Source organism: Capsella rubella, unplaced genomic scaffold (assembly GCF_000375325.1).
Source record: "Capsella rubella cultivar Monte Gargano unplaced genomic scaffold, Caprub1_0 scaffold_4, whole genome shotgun sequence".
Taxonomy (NCBI): domain Eukaryota; kingdom Viridiplantae; phylum Streptophyta; class Magnoliopsida; order Brassicales; family Brassicaceae; genus Capsella; species Capsella rubella.
Genome location: NW_006238920.1, coordinates 7,905,101 through 7,923,634, shown reverse-complemented (window position 1 = coordinate 7,923,634; position 18,534 = coordinate 7,905,101). Strand labels below are relative to the sequence as shown.

At 37.2% G+C, this 18,534-nt stretch overlaps 4 protein-coding genes across 5 annotated transcripts; 1 reads left to right on the top strand and 3 right to left on the bottom strand.

The window, feature by feature from the left end:
• Positions 1-704: 704 nt before the first annotated feature.
• LOC17890048 lies at positions 705-2,981 on the top strand. The gene is made up of 9 exons (XM_006294330.2): positions 705-1,128; positions 1,234-1,283; positions 1,379-1,475; positions 1,573-1,668; positions 1,822-1,902; positions 2,090-2,181; positions 2,281-2,373; positions 2,482-2,550; positions 2,646-2,981. The coding sequence occupies exons 1-9, from the start codon at positions 820-822 to the stop codon at positions 2,809-2,811; spliced, it is 1,053 nt and encodes a 350-aa protein (XP_006294392.2). The 5' UTR covers positions 705-819; the 3' UTR covers positions 2,812-2,981.
• On the bottom strand, positions 2,957-3,437 carry LOC17888668 (oxysterol-binding protein-related protein 1B). The gene has a single exon (XM_006295580.2). It carries the CDS (start codon positions 3,359-3,361, stop codon positions 2,972-2,974), a length of 390 nt encoding a protein of 129 aa, XP_006295642.2. The 5' UTR covers positions 3,362-3,437; the 3' UTR covers positions 2,957-2,971.
• A 989-nt stretch (positions 3,438-4,426) lies between these two features.
• On the bottom strand, positions 4,427-7,653 carry LOC17890370 (oxysterol-binding protein-related protein 1A). The gene is made up of 7 exons (XM_006293646.2): positions 6,952-7,653; positions 6,526-6,882; positions 6,363-6,432; positions 5,841-6,268; positions 5,599-5,754; positions 5,330-5,497; positions 4,427-5,245 (listed from the first exon to the last, which is right to left on the bottom strand). Exons 1-7 carry the CDS (start codon positions 7,519-7,521, stop codon positions 4,616-4,618), a joined length of 2,379 nt encoding a protein of 792 aa, XP_006293708.1. The 5' UTR covers positions 7,522-7,653; the 3' UTR covers positions 4,427-4,615.
• A 1,695-nt stretch (positions 7,654-9,348) lies between these two features.
• Positions 9,349-16,141, bottom strand: LOC17890537 (serine/threonine-protein kinase EDR1). 2 transcript variants are annotated; one of them, XM_006293655.2, is made up of 17 exons: positions 16,035-16,141; positions 15,017-15,435; positions 14,689-14,886; positions 14,191-14,379; positions 13,802-14,052; positions 13,576-13,689; positions 13,394-13,486; positions 13,128-13,223; positions 12,763-12,840; positions 12,257-12,344; positions 11,871-12,108; positions 11,226-11,349; positions 11,105-11,124; positions 10,811-10,967; positions 10,122-10,410; positions 9,921-9,993; positions 9,349-9,808 (listed from the first exon to the last, which is right to left on the bottom strand). In XM_006293655.2, the coding sequence occupies exons 2-17, from the start codon at positions 15,275-15,277 to the stop codon at positions 9,726-9,728; spliced, it is 2,352 nt and encodes a 783-aa protein (XP_006293717.1). In that variant the 5' UTR covers positions 15,278-15,435; positions 16,035-16,141; the 3' UTR covers positions 9,349-9,725. The 2 variants fall into 2 exon arrangements, with proteins under 2 accessions (XP_006293717.1, XP_023639918.1); XM_023784150.1 differs by having other exon boundaries at positions 15,017-15,440; positions 16,035-16,139.
• Between the last annotated feature and the right edge of the window lie 2,393 nt (positions 16,142-18,534).

Below are 18,534 nucleotides of genomic sequence, written 5' to 3'. Positions count from 1 at the left end.
TTTATACGCTTCAAGCTTGGAGAAATTAATGGGTTTATCATAAGTCCACAAACCGGCCAGCTGCGATGAACATATATATAACAAAGCGTTGGGAACTTTGAGAATCACATAACAATAACTTCTTCTTTTTGTGTGTGTGTGACATATAATGACAAATAATGTTACTACGTACGTACCGTTGGTTCAACCCTCAGAAGTAACTTCAACTTCACATACATGAGCTGTGGATACATGACTTGCGATACCACCTTCCGAAGAGACCGCCATCGTTTCGACAAAATCATGGTACATACTGCTTCTTTTGTCTCGAGAAGCAACAATATCTCCATGAGCAAATCATCAGGTAATCTGCTAATCATGTCTTCTTCCGTCATTATCTGAACTCTTGATGAATCCTTGGGCTCTTTATATGTGTATTGATTTGTCTCCTAAACACCTTTCTCTCAAAACATACACCAACAATGTTTGAGCCTTTGCTTTATTTTTTTTTTTGGACAAGAGCCTTTGCTTTAAGGATTCAATTTTAACAAACATAAAACAATTAGGTTAAAGATTATTTTCCAAAATAAAAACGTTTTCTTTTCTTTTATTTTAAAGATTTTCTTTTACTTTTCCGAATTCTCCTCTTTCTTTTTTTGGCACTATTCAATATTTGTTGTGAGGATTAGAAAACATATCACAAGTTGAAAAAAAAAAAAAAAACCATTTGTTTCTTTTTTGGGCAAACGCGAAATTACCACACAAGCTGAGATATTTCGTAAAACTCAGACTACATTCTTCGTCATCGTCATCGGCATAATCTCCACAAGAAACTCATCCATGGCGATTCTTAGTTACATCTCAGCGACGTCAACTACACCACCGATTCCTCAAGATCAATCACCCAATCCTCGTCTACCAACCAAAATCATTCTACCCAATAAGAAGCCTGAGAAATGGTCCACCGGCGTTGCTCCCGGAGAGTACGGTGGTCCTCCGACTACCACCAAGCTCCGCAAGTACTGGGGAGGAGAAAAAGAAGATCCCATTACTTCCACTGACTTGATCTGGAACAGAGATTTTATGGATCAGATGAAGAAATTGTTCGATAACCCTGATGATTCTTCTCTCGACCCATCTCCCTCAAAGGTTCAATTCAGCTCTATTCAGCTCTTTAGGGTTCTGAGATTGCTTATAATGTGAATCAGAGACTTAACTTTTTTTGTGTTGTTTGTTATCTGTGATGTGCAACAGGAAGAGTCTTCTGGGTTTCTGAGCTTTAGCAGAGTTATGAGTCTTGACAGGTTCTCTTCTTTAAACTCATAAAAATCTGAACTTTATTTCTTGCATTTTGATTAAAAATGGTTGCTTTGTTGTTTTTGTTATCTTTGGAAATCAGTATGGATGTTGATTTAAGCAAAGAGCTTGCATCGTCTTCTAGATCCTTTCTAAAAGATCGTCGTGACACTTCCAAATTAGAGGCCAAAAAACAGATGGTGAGATTAATTATTATCAATTTGCCAATTTGATTAAGCTATACATTGTTTATGTTTGATGTCTCTGAGGTTTACACTCTTTGTTCAATATCATTAGAGTAAAGCCAGTGCGTCTCCTAAATGGAAGCTGGCACCAACACGCCGCGAGCAAGAGAAATGGGATAGAGCAACTAAGGCTGCAACTGGTGGCAGTGTAAGTTTATCTTTGCAAATGATCGATGGTCATTAATTGATTAGTTCCAGACCAATTGAATGATCGGTTTTTCATTGGAAACATTGATCAGAATTGAAAAACATAGACCTTGGTTCTTGATTCCTTTCTTTCAATTTTTATTTTGTGCGGCAGGATGTGATGTTTAGGGAGTTGAGGCGGCCACGCGGTGACCCAGAAGTACAGGCTGCTAAAGACAGGGAACAATACTTCAAGGTACCTCCTTTCTAGCTAACGCTTTCACTGTATTAAAAATATCATATAGGGCCCAATTGTTTAATGGTTTGTAATCTCATGAAAGGCATCCTGTATAAGCATTACTCTTTACCTTCATGGGCTACTCCGATATTTTCGAGGCATTCAATTTCTACTACCGTCTTGACTTTTGGATTGTTTTCTGCAGCTGAAAAATAAGATACAGGTTCTCACAGTCGGTATTGGTGGTGTAGGTTTAGTCTCAGCTTACATCTCATACACCCCAGAGATAGCACTTAGGTTTGTCTTCTCCTGCAAAGAACATCAGAATCTCTCCCAAGAATTGTTAATCAGCTGCTGATTGCATTTATTTGATCATCGTTGTAAATTCTGTTACAGTTTTGGTGCTGGCTTGATGGGTTCACTTGTATATATGAGGATGCTTGGTAACTCTGTAGATGCCATGGCAGATGGAGCCAGAGGAGTTTTCAAGTACTACTTCTACTTGTTTCTATTCAAAATTCCTTTCGGTTATCTATATCGAGATCACTCACTCATTTATCGCTTTTTTCCTTTGGTTTCACTGAATTGATTGGATAGAGGTGCAGCTAACCAGCCACGGTTACTAGTCCCCGTTGCATTGGTTATGATATTCAATAGATGGAACGCGTAAGTGTCTCTCTCTTGTGCATTATAATGTCTTGTCTTTCATCAAGATCAACTTAACAACATCAAATTGTATTTACGTGGTACTTCATATGCAGGATACTTGTTCCCGAGTATGGATTCATGCATTTGGAGTTGATCCCAATGTTGGTTGGGTTCTTTACTTACAAAATTGCTACGTTCTTTCAAGCTATAGAAGAAGCTATCTCCATTACTACTCAAAAACCGGAATCAATCTCTCCAGACACAGAGGTCAGTGATTAATAAGGTCAAAGTCAGTGCTGTGAGAAATGTAAGTTGTACACAGAAGTGTTTAATATAATAGAAACTCATAGTTTATTCATAGCAATATAATAACTAAGAACATAAGAAGCAAATGCAGAGAGAGTAAAAACATAGAAAGTTGATTATAATTATGAAAGTTTCAGACCAAACCAGGTCCAGTGTTGGTTTGAGTGTATTCTTCGTTAAGTCTGCCTTCGTAAACGTACCCTAGCTTCTCACAACACTTCTTAATCTCTTTGACATCATTCTCCGAGCAAGTATCATCTGAAACAACAATGGTCGTTTCGTTTTCTCCTGCTTCGTATTTAGCAACTGCTTGATGATTCGGAACAGCAATCTTCAAGACCTTATCGTCTCCAGAAGTAGTGCAAGAAATTACTCTAGCTTCCATTATTTTAGACTTTTTAGTTATTTCTTTCGGTTTACCACTCTGCTTTTGGAAACAAGAAAGAGAGTATAAGGGTAATGTATGGCTTATATATAGAACAATCATGCATGTAGAGATGTTAATGGTAGAATCACGAAACATGTCTGCATGTAAAAACCGTAAAATGGACCACCAGATTTGGTTTTCGTTTGAACAATAAAGGTGAATCCAAGAAACTGCTTCATTTTGCATGACTTTTGTTTTCACTACTCTGTCTATAAAGCTAATGCCACGGACATAATAATATGAAGTTGATAAAGACTGACAGGAACGAACTTCTTGTAAAAGATTCTTCTTCTATTTCTGGTTAAGGGTCTTTGGGCCATAGCATACGGCCCATCAGAGGTATGGTTGTAAGTATAAATACTGTAGAGGAGGGGCACGAAAGTGAGAGAGGAGAAAGTTTTTAAGAAGATCAAAGATCAGGAGGGGAAGCTTCTAGGGATTTTAATAGGGATTTATCGATTCATCAATAACTGAATACAATAAAAGGTCTAAAAAGGCTATTTATAATAAAACATAACAATTTTATGGTTTTATGCTTTATTATAAATAGCTTTTTAGAGCTTCTATTGTATTCTGTTATTGATGAATTGATAAATCGAGAGATTTTAAGGAAGTTTTTATAAACCACTGTGTGAAGAGTATTCACAAACCAAGAGCTTTTGCAAAAGCCCTGAGATAAAGACTCTCAAACCCTAGATTTCCGAGTATTCTAAGAATAACGGATCTCTAATCCTATCCCTAAAAGCTTCCGCTCCATCAGTTTGTGTCTCGCATCTACATTTTTAAACCTATTTAATAAACACTAGGAAAACAAATTTTCTTAACAGATTAAAAAAAAAAAGCTACTAATTAACGTAAAAACTAAAACAAGATCATGGAGATGTGCCATTCATATTTGCGTGATTCTTGTTAAGTAAAAAGAACTGTGAAGTCTCTACGTGGGTTAGCTTAATGTCATTATTGAGTGATTTTTTTTTTTGGGTAGAATTATTGAGTGAAAAAGGGTTTAGGGGGTTCGAGAAGTAACAGACGGTAATATTTTAGCATACCCGTTATTACTATTTCCACCATACTGATGTTGTACGTGATGTAGTGCATTCTATGGGATATGTTTACAACAACGATACTAACACGGTAACACCTATCACATGCACAAGAATCAAAAAAAAAAAGTGTTTAGGGATCTCAAGAAAACTCTAAAGGAGAAATGAGTTGTTTTCATCACAAACTCCTTAGCAGAAGTGGGAAAAAACAGGTATATAAAGAATTAACGAAGAACACGAGAAACAACAAAAAAAAATAATACATATATGTTTAGTGATGAAGATAAATGGAGTTGTGTAGTGTGGTTTACTTGATGGATTGGTGAACTTGACCAAAGATGTCAGGACAATCATCCCAACGACCAGAATCTCTAGCTTCCCAATAACCTCCAATGTATTTGTAAGTCTCATCACTTCCTTTCTCTTTTCTAAACCACTTTGGTTTCCAACCTCTCTCTTGCATCTCCCTCGCTTGTCTTTGTCTCTGTTCCAACCTCAACTTCTCCGCGTTCCCCATTTCAAACTCTCCTTTCTCCAAATGCCTCTGGTCTGGTCTAAGTCTTGAATCTGTTGGTGGCAGCTTCTCCTTTAAACCAGGCGTCAGCTCGTTCAACGTGATCCCAAACCGTGTTAGGTTATACCTTGTTGGGTTTTCACAAGTTTTGTTTCGTTTCCACAGAAGATGAGATTCATTCGCATTTCCTTGATTCACCATCACATAGTGCATACTCTCATCCCATTTCCCAAACAACTTAGCCACTGTTTTCCCATTTTTGTCTTCTACTACGCCTTGAACTTGATGAGGATTCCTATCGATCATCGACTGTTCCTTGAACTTAAGTTTACATGAGTATTCACCGTTGCCTTCGATTCGCATTGTTCCATAGTGATCACAATACAGTTTACCAAGTATGAGATTGTATATTGATGTAGTCACCTATATCATTTTTGAGCAGAAGTGGATAAGCAACTTATCATGCATGCACAAATGTTCTTTTTCTATCTATAAAAAGATTCATACCTTACTCCACTGAAAAGTTTCACCATCATCAAATTTCAAAGTCAACAAACCAATAGGATCTAGCTGAATCGATCGACCCCAAAATTTGCTTTTCAAATTGCTATCTCCCCAAAATTTCCATCCAGTCCCATCACAATGGCATGCCACAATCATAGGATGATGACTCACCTAACAACAAAATTCACAAGAGAATGTTATGTATATTATTATCTTCATCAAAACTAACAAGTGAAGCTTATATAAGTGTAATTCATAAAAAAGAAACAAACCTTCTCAGAGAAAAACCGAAGGCCTTTGTCGGGATAGTCAGCTTCATATGTTTCTCCTAACATTGGATTAAAAGGTTTGCAAATTCTTCCTTCAGTTGATGCATAACCAGATACAGCAAATGCAGCTACATTCAGAATCCTCATGAGGTTATTTCCCTGAAAAATATCATTTGATGTTGGCTAAACCATGAGACTACCATAAAAGAATCTAAATAATATAGTCATTTGCAGATTCTTATTACCCTTTTTCCCCATTCAGATGCTTGATCAAGAAGATATGAATACTCCAAATCCTCAAAGCATTTCTGTAGAGAAGATAGTGGCTCATTGAAGTAAACAGGAAGACAAACTTTTGTGAGATCCTTGCCTATGTTGTCTTTGATCATTGACCAAAGGCTAACACTCTTCTCTTTCTCAACCGGATCAGGTAATTTCTTTCGTCGTTTGACATGAGGATAGTTTAATCCAATAGACTTGATGGAAGGATCAAGATCATCATATTCTGACTCAAAACCATTATTAAGTCCATCATCATCTGAAGAGAAGGATGATGTACGAAAAGCTGAACCAATACTTTTGAATGAACTTGAAGAAAGAGAGTCACATGTATCAATTTCCTCCTCAGCCTCATCAAATTGTTCATTATCATCTTCGGATTCACTAATAGTTCCTTCCGAGATAGAAGGAATTAAGAGTAAACATCAGCTCAATATACAAAAAAAGATGTTGTAGTAAAGAAAAAGGCTTCTTGTGTCTTAAGTCACCTGAGTCTCCATTGTCAGCTTGTCGTTGAGTCTCATCTACAACCGTGTTCTCGAGATCTACTTTTTCTGTCTAGACAATGACATAGAGGACATCTATTTCTTAGAAGAGTTAATTTAGACGACACATGTAATGTGATGTTTTGGAAGGTTTTTCAGAAAATACCTCTAGTTGCCTGAGTGTGTCAATGAGAAGCCATTGCTTCTGTTTAAGAAGCAAAAGCTGGCTCTGAATTGCTGAGAACTCAGACCTTGTGATTTGCTCGCAGTCTTGAATGGCTGAATCACTCACTCCTTCCTCAACCAATCTCAACCTAAGCTTCTCTATAGAGATATCTAAGCTGTTGGTCGGTGCCATCAACTCACAATTCGACATTCTTGGAAACATATCTTTGACAGCTTGCAAAGCCTCCATCCAAGCTGTTCTGTCTTCTCTCGTCTCCGCACGTAGGTGAAGCCTCTTGGTACCAGTAAATATTGAAAATCTCTTATCATCTGATCTACTCTCCCGGATTGATGAAACCTAGATGATCAAACTCAATGTTAAGTGCACTATTAACATCTAAGTCCCCAATCATAGAATAGAACTAACCTTAAGATGGACTTCACCAAATGGCTTGCGCCGGAGCTGGTGGTTGGCGATAGAGGCGGCCTGACGGTTATTTCTGGAGATCATACGCGTGGACTCTTCTCCGATGACTCTTGATCCTTTCTCAGTCTCACGGACAACAACAATCTTATCAGGTCCATGGATCTTATAATACGAAAGCACTCCATCTTGCAAAACAAACCATCTTGGTCTCCATCCTTTCCCATAGTTCACCCATTTGTACAATATCCCGGATATCGAATTCCCGGCTATATCGTTGATCTTGACATCCACAGGCGCTTCCCTTGCCGCTGCAGGCAAGGCAAGTACACGCTGGTCGGAGGCAAAGACGTTTTGGTGGTTAAAAGAGAGACTGTGGTGGAGATGATGATGATTAGATTGACCGGGATTATTATATCGTTGTGAGGCAGACCGGGTGATAACCGGTTGGGATCTCGCGGAACCGAAAGGAGTTCCCTGTGTGGCGGCGTACATAGAGAACGACGGTTGCTCTGGCAACGGTGTCGAAGGGGAGTGGTCGGAGATAGTAGAGACACAACAAAAAGGATGCATATGTCAATAACTTCTAGAACAAGAAAGCGCACATAAACAGTTAGGGCGGAAAATGGCGGTTACGGCGGCGGAGGAGAAAGTTTATAGGGAGAGAGAGAGGAGAAGAAGTTCGAGAGAAACAGAGGAGGAGGAGGAGGACTTTAACCGGAGAAGCCAAGTTTGAATATATGATTATTTTTTTAGGACTTTAAAGTTTAAACTAATGGTCAACGGTATCTAAGAACTTTATATTTTATCCAATATATAAAACAAAAAATCTTATCATTTTGGTTGTTTATTATTATGTAACAACTGTTTTAGGACTTTATTATATAAAGTGCTTATCATGATGTAATCAGAAACAATTATATAGAATGCCAATAATCAAACATTTGTATAGAAGAAATGCCCTGTTATTACGAATATTATAATATACTTACATACTAATATTAGTTGATAATATAATTACTTTCTCCTCTTACGTAAAAGAAAATATAATTACTTTTTCCTCAAGAGTATTTTGAGTAGGTTGTTCTTGGCTTCTTTTTTTTTCTTTTTTTTTTTTAACCCTATCGGCTGACCGGCCCGTAGAAACACATCGAAGTGTTTCAGAGTGAACTACTCCCCGAAGGACCACCACACTGTATATCCCGAGTTTGGAATGCTTTTCGACTAATGTCAGGGATAGTCAGGCCGCCTGCATTTCTGACTACCAGGTAAACCAACTGGGTCTTGGCCCAATTAACAGACTTTCCACATAACTATGATTTTTGTTTTCAGGGTAGATCGAATCTAGATTAGTTTTTTCCAACATTTCCTCAATTCTCCCTTACCACTGGACATATGTTCTTGTTTTGTAAACTATATATATTTTGGTGTAGGTTACATGGTTTAATATACTCACACTTTAAAACTAAAGTTATTTGAATTTGATTTGATATAACTTTATGTCAAGTAAAAGGGGGAAAAATGATCCAATCATATAAAAAGCTATATAAGTATGATCTTAAACACCAAGAGAGTAATAAGTACTGTAAACTTATAAAGAAAACAAAGAAGGAAACTGTGCGATTACACCCCATCAGGCCTAATGATTAATAAGTATGAGTGCATTAGCAATTAACTAACTATCAATCAAATTAACGTGGATCCCATTAAGATTTCATTTCATTTCAATATTTCCTTTTTTTCTTTAATGTCTATTTTAATGTGTCCTCTCTATTCTATTCTAACCCTTTTTTGTTCTTTACTCTGACTGAAACCATATAATAAAGGACAAATCTAAACTCTTTTCCTGGAAAATAACAAAAGCCAAACAAAAAAAAAAAAAAAAATCTTCCAACTGGAATATGAAAAAGACATAAAATGGTTTTACTATTTGTTAAAAACATAATTTGAAGATGAAGGATTAAATTTCCAATTTATTGGTCTAGATAGTAAACTATTCCTTTTTGACATGGGTTCACGTCGTCCGACACATGCAAACTGGGAGCTGCTAGTGCTTGCCGACCAATCTCATCTGACATGATACTGGATGATTGACCCGACCATCTCATATATTTTGGATCCGATTTTTATAATCCAAAACCATTTTTTATAACTTTGATACGATCTCTCTGCTTTGTTAGACATCAATTTTATAATCCAAAGAAATATACGATTACAAGACATAATTTTATAATCCAAAGAAAAATACAATTACATACATATAAAAGTTATATGACTAAAAAAAATGTCCATCTTCTTCATGAAGATTTAATGGTGTATATGTATGTATGAGTCCACAAAGTCGGTTGATTGACACGAGAGTAAAAGAAGAAAGAAGTGGCTGACACGAGAGAGGATGGGTAAAAGAGTGGAGAGACAATACAAGAGCTCTTTATTCTTCTTCAAAACAAAGAATATAGTGTTATATATTTTCTTACAATAGAGCAAAACGCTCTTCAAGAACCAACAAAAATGAACACTGCCTGTGAGACCATGAATCACGCCAGAGGCAGCCTAAAGACATGCTTGTTTGTGTCCTACTACATCAGGTACCCCTGCCTGTTCTACAGATATCCACACTCAACTGTGAATTCGTCTCCTTATATCCTCTAAGTTCTCTCATCTTAAAAGTTATGCCACTCAGGTTGATAATTTAAGAGCAGAGATCCAAAGATGCTGAGCTGCTTTCTTTGAGTCAAAACATCTTCTCAGTTCATATCCCCAAAAACGAATTGATGTTAGCACAGTGTGTACTCACAATCGAGCAAGCCTCTAAGTATCTCTTCACAGTTTGGGCGTTCTTCAGGCTCTGCCCAACAATCTGCAGAGAAGATATGGTTTACTTTACTCAGACTGTAGCAGTTGAGAAACATAAGAGAAAAAACAAGAAGCTCGATTAAAGTTCAGAAACATGGTCTTCAACAACATTAAACCTGCAATTAATTTGCTCAGTGGACCTTCAGGAATCTCCAAACGTGACCCTTCATGCGCAACAGCAAAGACAACCTAAGAGGCAAAACTCATTCAGTAACCAAATTCACATTTCAAACGAATAAAATCATATACCCCGAATGAAGTGGAGAATGAGAGAGAATAGACATCACTAAGAGGAATCATGGCACAGCATATTATACCTTCTCAGGTGGAACTCCTTCCCATGGTTTACGTAAAGTAGAGAGTTCCCACATTATGACCCCAAGACTAAAGATATCACATTTCTCTGTAAAAGGCTTGTTGCAAATGAGTTCTGGAGCCATCCATTCGGGGGTGCCAGCAGATGAAGTGTCCTTCATGTTTTCATCAGTCATTATTCTTGAGAGCCCAAAATCACAGATCTTGACTGTCCAATGTTTGTCCACTAGACAGTTGGCACTTTTTAGGTCACGGTGAACTATCTTCATCCGGTGTATGCACATCAAACCCCTTAAGCATCCCATAAGAAATACAAAACAGCATGAGATAAGCATATGTAGCCTAAAACATATAATCAAGAGAAATATGCAACGATTCACAGAACAAAACAAATTCTGTGACTTGATCCCTGTTTCTCATGTAAAAGAGTGCAACTGAGCCTATCTTTCTTCAGTGGAAGTCTTTCATGTTTGCTCACTCGACTAAGATATAATAATACTTAATAAGAAACTGATAAATAAAAGACAAATGACATAAGCCACAAGTAGTCAATGGTGCATCGTTATATGTATCATAGTTCATGCGTAGAGCATGCAAATTCTGTTAATCCTCAGAGACTCCCGAACAATGATCCACACTTTCGTAAGCAATTGAGCATCAAAGGCAAAGTCAATTGAAGCAAGCTATGTACCTGCAGATGTCTCTTAGCATCCTGAGCCTTCTGTGCCAGCTAAGTTTTTTCTTTTGCCCACTCATGTGGATCAAATAATACAAAGATCCCAGCTCCATGTATTCCGTGATCATGGATAAGCGTGGTGGTTTTGTGCATGCGCCCAGAAATAATACAACTGCAAAAACATAGATCACGAGTCACGACTTATTTGATAAAGGTAAATAAGGAAAATAATCTCCGACATGTCTACACAAATTACTTGATAACGATGATAAGGGTAAAAGCTTGGGGACATGAGGAAAAGAAAATCACCATTTGGGTGGCGAACACGGCTATAGGGAGAACCGCAGATGCCAGAACAAACATGCAAAATCATTAGTAGATGTACACAGGGATTGATCCAAGAATGACCAAGAATTTGGTAACAAGATACCTGAGAATTGATATCTCATTGCAGAAATCTTCCATGTTTTCGGCAGTAAGATCTTGCTCCAGAAACAGTTTGATTGCAACATCTGTTCCATTCCATATTCCGCGAAAAACTTCACCAAAAAACCCTAGATACAAAACATAAGACAGTGTTTCTATGAAAATTTTGAGATTTAGTTAATATGGACAAACAGAGGACCGGCATAACAAAGATGTTCTTGGATTTGCAAAAGATGTTGGCCATGGTATACTAAATAAGCCGCATGCCTTATTTATCTATAGTTAGGTTACAGAAGGATCATGTGTCCGTGATTAAAAGAATATTTTCACATAACACTCTTGTGTGATGGCAAGAATACAGTAATCTTTTACTGTATTACCTATTGGATATCTCAAAAGATTTCAGATTTTTCAAAAGATATGGCACAATAACTCCCTGCGAAGTTTACTGTGTATATTAGTCATAAAGATCAACTGGCTTTTATCTTTGGTCAGACAATTGTCTTTGTTTTATGCTTTTGCTGTATGACATAAACTTTAATTTGTGGGGATCTGTGATTAACACTAATTGGCAAGTGAAAAAATAACTTGCACTTGCTTAACAAGCATTTTCTATATCAAAGGTAGTAGTAAATTTAGAGCAGCTTACCAATTCCCACACGAGTTCCAACAGTCAGCTCTGCGAAGTCAATGTCCCATTCTTGATAGGGTAGTAAAGGCTGATTCTGCAATGTGGAAGACTCAACCACTTTATTCCATGTATCCTTCACAGCAAATTCTGAAGGCCCTCTTCGTCCAAATGTTTGACACCTGTAAGCATGGGGAGATGATGGCAATGACATTGTCTTCTTAGAATTTAACTCATCATCAAGTTGTAGACCAGACACCTGAGAAAGCACAAACCAAAATCACAAGAAATTTAGAGGTACGAGCTAATATATCCAATATCTTGTGCAGAGTCCTTCTGGGGCAACTCAGAACTTTTAGACTGGTTAACAATCAGACGAAAGTGGGGATATCTGAGCCCAAACTTACATTGTTATCAATACCTGAGCTGTTTTCATCCTCTCGGCCATGCAAGAGGCGATTTTGCTTTGATTTCTCATACATTTCTCTTACAGCACTTCAAAAATTAGTAACATCAGAGTCAATACAGAAGCAAATCGTAAAATAACAGTCAAATCCTCATGTGTTCTTTCTCATGATTCTTCGTTCCATTATCACAAGGTCATGAGTACAATCAAATATGCTTAAGCTTTTAAGAATGTGAGAGTATATATATAGATTCATGTTCATTAAGTTATCATCTTACAGACACCTAAGGATCTAAGAGTTTGGTGATAGCAGTTTTGCATTCTAGATAACCCATGCCATAATTTCATCTACCAGCTGTTCAGATACTTGTAGATTTCAAAATACTTGACTAACTTAGATTAACAGAATAAACTTCAATATAGAGCCTTCAATATGCAAGCTGATAATGACACAAATGCTGCTAAACAATGAAAGAAGAAACAATGCACATGGATGAGAATACCAACCTTGCAATGTCATCCCCAATCTCAGGTGTGATCCTAAAACTTCGCCGTCTAGATTTACGAATTTCTGATGTGGATGAACTGTTTGAAAGCTAGATAATATTAAAAATTGCTTGCACAGCCAATCAAATATACTTACTGTGTAGGCATCTAGTGATAATCAGATCAGAATACTGACAAGCAATGGAAGATTTGTAAATATTAAAATCACTGCGTTCGAGGGGAAAATAGAGACTAAAACTGATCGTTCAGAAATTGAGCTGTCCTCATTTTAACATATAAGAGCAAATATGGAAAATCCAGCAAAGATTGATCGATCCTGTAAAAATTTTGGCATGCACTATCAATCTATCATAAGAATGAGCTACCTTGAAGGAGATGCGTCCCCAGCGTAATCCCGACATGAATTCCTGCCAGCGCTCAATATTGATCGTCCACGTGATCGCATAGATGGGTGTTCTGGGCTGCAAATGTAACAAATAGCCAACTTGTATCAGTTGGGTACAGCGAAAACAAGGTGATTTCTTTAAAGGCACACTGAAGACAACTCATACAAAATCAGTAATCAAACTGCCCCGTAGACATATTTTATAATAAGATTTAAATATAGCAGTAAAAGATGAGCACGGAAAACCTTGAGCTAGCTGTTCTCTGTTCAGCAATCACTTTTCTGCGGCTACGTTTCCAGAATACAGTAGCAACATTTGGTTCACTGTGCGAGGTGTTGCTGAAGGATGAAAAAGCAATTTTATCATACCAATCATTGTATTGATTCCATTATACAACTTCTCATATATATATACACAATATTATTACCTCAATTTCCTTTCAATAGCAGGTCTGAGCATCAAATTACGCAGTGATGGACCGAATGCATTTGGATATCCTTCTAACTTCCGATGAAATTGAAGATTTTCATCCTTTTCTGTACTGTAGCATATGAAACGATTTATCACTCCAGGGCAAGCTTATCACAAGAGATGTTCTAGAATGATCTTACTGTAATATGCTTTAGAAAGGAAATCACACAACGGAAGCCGACCTCTCAGGATCTCTTCTCTCATACAAAGGACTATTTGGCTCCAAAGGTGAGTCACACGAGTCGTTTTCAGCAGAATCACTCTCTCCCGCAGGTGAGATGTGTGACATGAAAATTGCCTTGGCTGATCGTGGTACCAACTGACCAGGAAACCGAATTAGATCAACTAGTAGTTCAACGGAATTTAGCACAACTATAACAGACATGTGTTTGTTAGAGTCCATGCAATCCACAGTCCCATCATTAGGCAGGCCCTGCTCATGTGAATCAAAAGGGAAACTGAGTTGACTAGTAACAGACAATATAGCATTATGTCCAAATATCTAGATCAGAGCAGCAAGTTACTGCAGGTAAAGAAAAAAAATAATGAAACATGAGAAACTGAGGCTCACCACCACTAGTCGACTTTCGAGTCCTACAGTATCAGCTAGAACTTTGAACAAAATTGCTCGAGCTCGACAGCATCCACGCTTTATTTGACCAAGCAACTGAGCACCATGGTTTTCAAACAAGAACGCATTTTCCTCTAGAGCAAGTTTTGAAGGGCTTTCCAATGTTGGACGTTTGTAAAAATCAGATACCTGTTTGAGGAGAATGAATTTTATAGGTAAAAGGGCAATAAGAAAGATAGAATCAACTTCTAACCAAAGCCACAAATGAAAGACATCTAATTGTTGCATAGGAAAAGTCATTGCTAAGACAATTGCATGATGACATCAGCTCCCTTTTCTTTATTAATAAGAGCAGAAAAATTGAGGTAATAATCTATCACTGGCAGAGAGTGCAATAGAACATAACAATGGACACGGTTTAAGAAATAAATGCCCAACTACAAGAATACGCAATGCGGAACTGTGCCAAAGAGGGAAGATTCATTACAGAATTCGTACCGTTCCAGCTATTTTCTTGATCATCAAAGCAGGATTTGAGCCGCTGACAAGTGTAGTGATCAATTGCTTTAGCATTGCGAGCTTCTTATCTTTTTGAAAATCAACAAGAATAACTTCAATTCTGACACCTTCCTCTCCCAAAGCATGAAGCTCACTCGGAGTAGGTAGCCTATTGTATAGTTCCTTTACTCTTTTATCCTGAAGAAAAAGTTTACATCAGAAACTGTATCTTCCTACTAAGAGAGGTCCCCAAAGTCAGGAAAGCCATAAGTCAAGAACACAAGCGGAGAAAATAAGAAATTTTTTTGATAACGGAGATATGGGTCACCGGAACAACTGAGTAGAAGCCATTAGGAATCGGTTCATAGAGCATTCCGGTATCCCAAAGATGCTGTGATGCTCTTTGACCTGGAGAACAATCCTGCTCAACACTTGTAGGGGAATCCTTACTCGAACCTTCACCTTGAGATTCAAGAGAAAGCGACTTAACCCTTTCGGCAAGTTCAGAAGGCCAACATGCAGCAGCAGTAGCAGCAGTTGAAGATCCCAGCTGTGTAGGACTAGATGATTCATCTCGTCTCTCTTCCATCTTTCAGATAATTCGGTATTCTCTCTTTATTTTTCTTTTTTTTTGTGTGTGTCTGTATCACTATTTCCTCACCATCTCTTTCTTTACCCCCAAAGAGGGTTTCTAAATCGAGAGCAATGCTTTGCTTGGTGTAGAATTTGACCCATCTGCTCTTGTTTCTGCACTAAATGAGAAAAGGACATGTAACCTTAGTTAGACAGAGAAGTTAGCTGAAAATGTGAAACTTTATTTTTTTTTAAAAGACAGCAAAGAACATGGGGTAAACGAGGTTTGTTTGCTGCCAACCAGATTGGTTAAAATGAGCAAACCAAAGAAGTCAGACTACTCTCTCTATAGTAAAGCAAACTTTATGTCATCAATTCGTTAATTGGCCCACAGACTTAAATATCAAGAAAAGATTCGACAATTACCTCAAAACCAAAAACAAAAAAATCCGCACAAAAGGTACAATTCATCAGCAAACAACATATATATGATACATTCAGAGCCAACACACAAATGCAATTACAGGGACGACACTCGAATATCTTACAAACAAGAGAGCAGTAAACGAAACCTCATACATAATAATCACCACCAAACCAATTTAAAAACCCACATTACAGATACCAAATTCAATGAAGGAGAACAACAAACGCATTTATTCCCAGCAGATCCGTTTGATTCAAAAAAGAAGAAGAAAAAGCTACAATAAAAGACGATCACAATGCGAACGATGTAAGAAGAATCGAGGATCGGAGAGGAGAATAGATTATACCGGAGAGAACAACGGGGACACAGCGCATAATCGGAGAAGGCTTCGCTCGCTCGTCTGAGAGGAAATGAGGAGAAAGGAAGAAGAAGAAGAAGAGGAGAGGGAGGAGGGGGGGGGGGATCACGTGGGAAGGAAGGAGATAGTGAAGAGAGATGGAGAGGGAGGGTCACGTGACATTTGGGGGAATACAGCTGGCGATGGGCTGTTGGGCCTCTCAACTGTCTCATATGCTTCCAAGTCAATGGTTTCTCTTATTGGACCCTACTTTATTTATTCATACGTTACTCATTTCTCTCTATATTATATACTAACTGAATATTTTATATTTTATAAGTGAAAATATCAGGAAAAAAACATTAATGGGGAAATTAATATAAATGGTGAAGGGATCGAGCTGGATAATAAATTTAACAATACTTAGTACAAATTCACTACTACTAGTTTGAGATTCCTAGAAAGAAAAAAAAAACGAAAGGTACAGGTCTCTCTGTACGAGAGTGTACGACTAAGACGAATCACATAGACACTGTCGGCAAATAGGGACGTAATAACAAAATCGTCGCACGTGCGTCATGAGAGACCTCCTCACGCGTCTTCTTCTTCTTCTTCTTCTCTCTTACAAAAAAAAAAAAAAAATATCTGCGATGTACTACTACTACTAGTCCCCTATATTTTTTGTCGACACTTATTAGTTATTACTTCGAATTATACGATAATCAATTTGTCACAAATGTAGGTGAAGATGGTCACTATCCTTTACTTTTTACACACTATCAAGATTCAAGAAACAGCTTATCTTTTAATAGTTCAACTTATCAAATATAAAATTTGGTTTGTTATACGGATGGTGTTGGATTTGAGTTCTTGGCAGACAATATATACTTATACAATAGTAGTAACTAGCACGTAGATTTAAGCACTTCAAAATTGCATCGAAGCGATTTGACGAAACTACTCAGTATCTTGAACAGACCAAAACGTAGCAAACTCCTATATGCATAGCTTCGACCTACAAAAATAGCATTTCGGAGAAGTGAGAACCTTGCACATCTTTGAAAACGTACGTACAACCAAAACTTTTATGAGTTGTGAGCCACTACAATATCTAGTGCCGACCAGATATTTTAATACACGCATAGACAACCTGACGTCGACGTTGCTAAAACTTCGCTTTTAGCTAGTTTGAAGAAAATATCAGAAGCTTTGTTTTTTTTCATATAATTTGTGGGTATGCCAAATAGAAAATACAATAAAAATAGAAATAGTTCGGTTTGGGCCAGAGAGTTTCAGTTCTAACTTCTAAGCCTATATATGGCCCATTTGTAAGATCATTCTATCAGACTTCGAGAAATATTTTTTTTTTTTGTTATAGTCAAAGACTTTGGGAATTATACACCTTGGTAGCAAATATGACAAATTATATAGAAAATATTGCATCCTAACACCGTTTTTAAGTTTGATATAACATGCTGACACCGTTTACAGTTCACACACCCTTTCCCCATGTTTTTTCTCTTTTCTACCCTTGATCTCTAACCAAGTCCTTCCAACGAAAATCATGGTTCCGTTTACATTCTCTCTTTTTTATTTAACTTTTTATTTAAAATTTATTTTTTTGCCCAAAACAGTAAAACAATTATCTCTAGTTTTTTTTTTTTAAACTAACAATTATCTCTAGTTTATCTGAAAGTAATAACTCTAATTTGGCCATTTCCCCTCTCCCTCGAGCGCATCTTCCCCAGAAGGCCAGAACTACACTCTAACTTTTTATGAAGCAAGGAATCGAAATTTGGTTTGGTTGCTCGTAGAGTGAAGACGATTGGTTCCAGTAAAGAAAAACAAAGACCTCTCACCGAAGAAGGTTTAACTTTACATCTTTGTTTTATTTTTGATTTTAGCTAGTTTTGATTTCACATGTTTAGTTTCGCTAAATCCCAAAAAAAAATCTTGACTTTAGATTGACCATATGCATATTCTTTCTGGGGTTTATTGAGATAGATTTTGGGTAATCATTGTTTTATTTATCTGTGTGTTCTTGATCGTTTTATATGTTAAGATGATGATTCCAATTTGTTTGAATTTGGAAAGTTGAGATCAAATATTGATTTAATTAAAGCTCAAAATTTGATTTAAATAAAGCTCAAATTCGTTGTTTTGTGATTTTGTTTTGAATCAGGATGCAAAATTGTATGATGAAATATGTTTATGTAAACTTTAATGGGAATCCACGATTGAAGGAAAAAACAAGAAACTGGAAAGCTTGTCTTTTGATTCTTGGATAATGAATGTCGTGAGAGGCTAGCTTACTATAGTATTGCTGGGAATCTAATCACTTACCTCACCACTAAGCTACACCAAGGAAACGTTGCCGCTGCTACAAACGTCACCACATGGCAAGGGACATGTTATCTCACTCTTCTCGTAATGACTGAAAACACATAATGAATGAAAACACATCCAGAAATACGACATCCATATGGACAACGTTTGGTGGATAACAAGA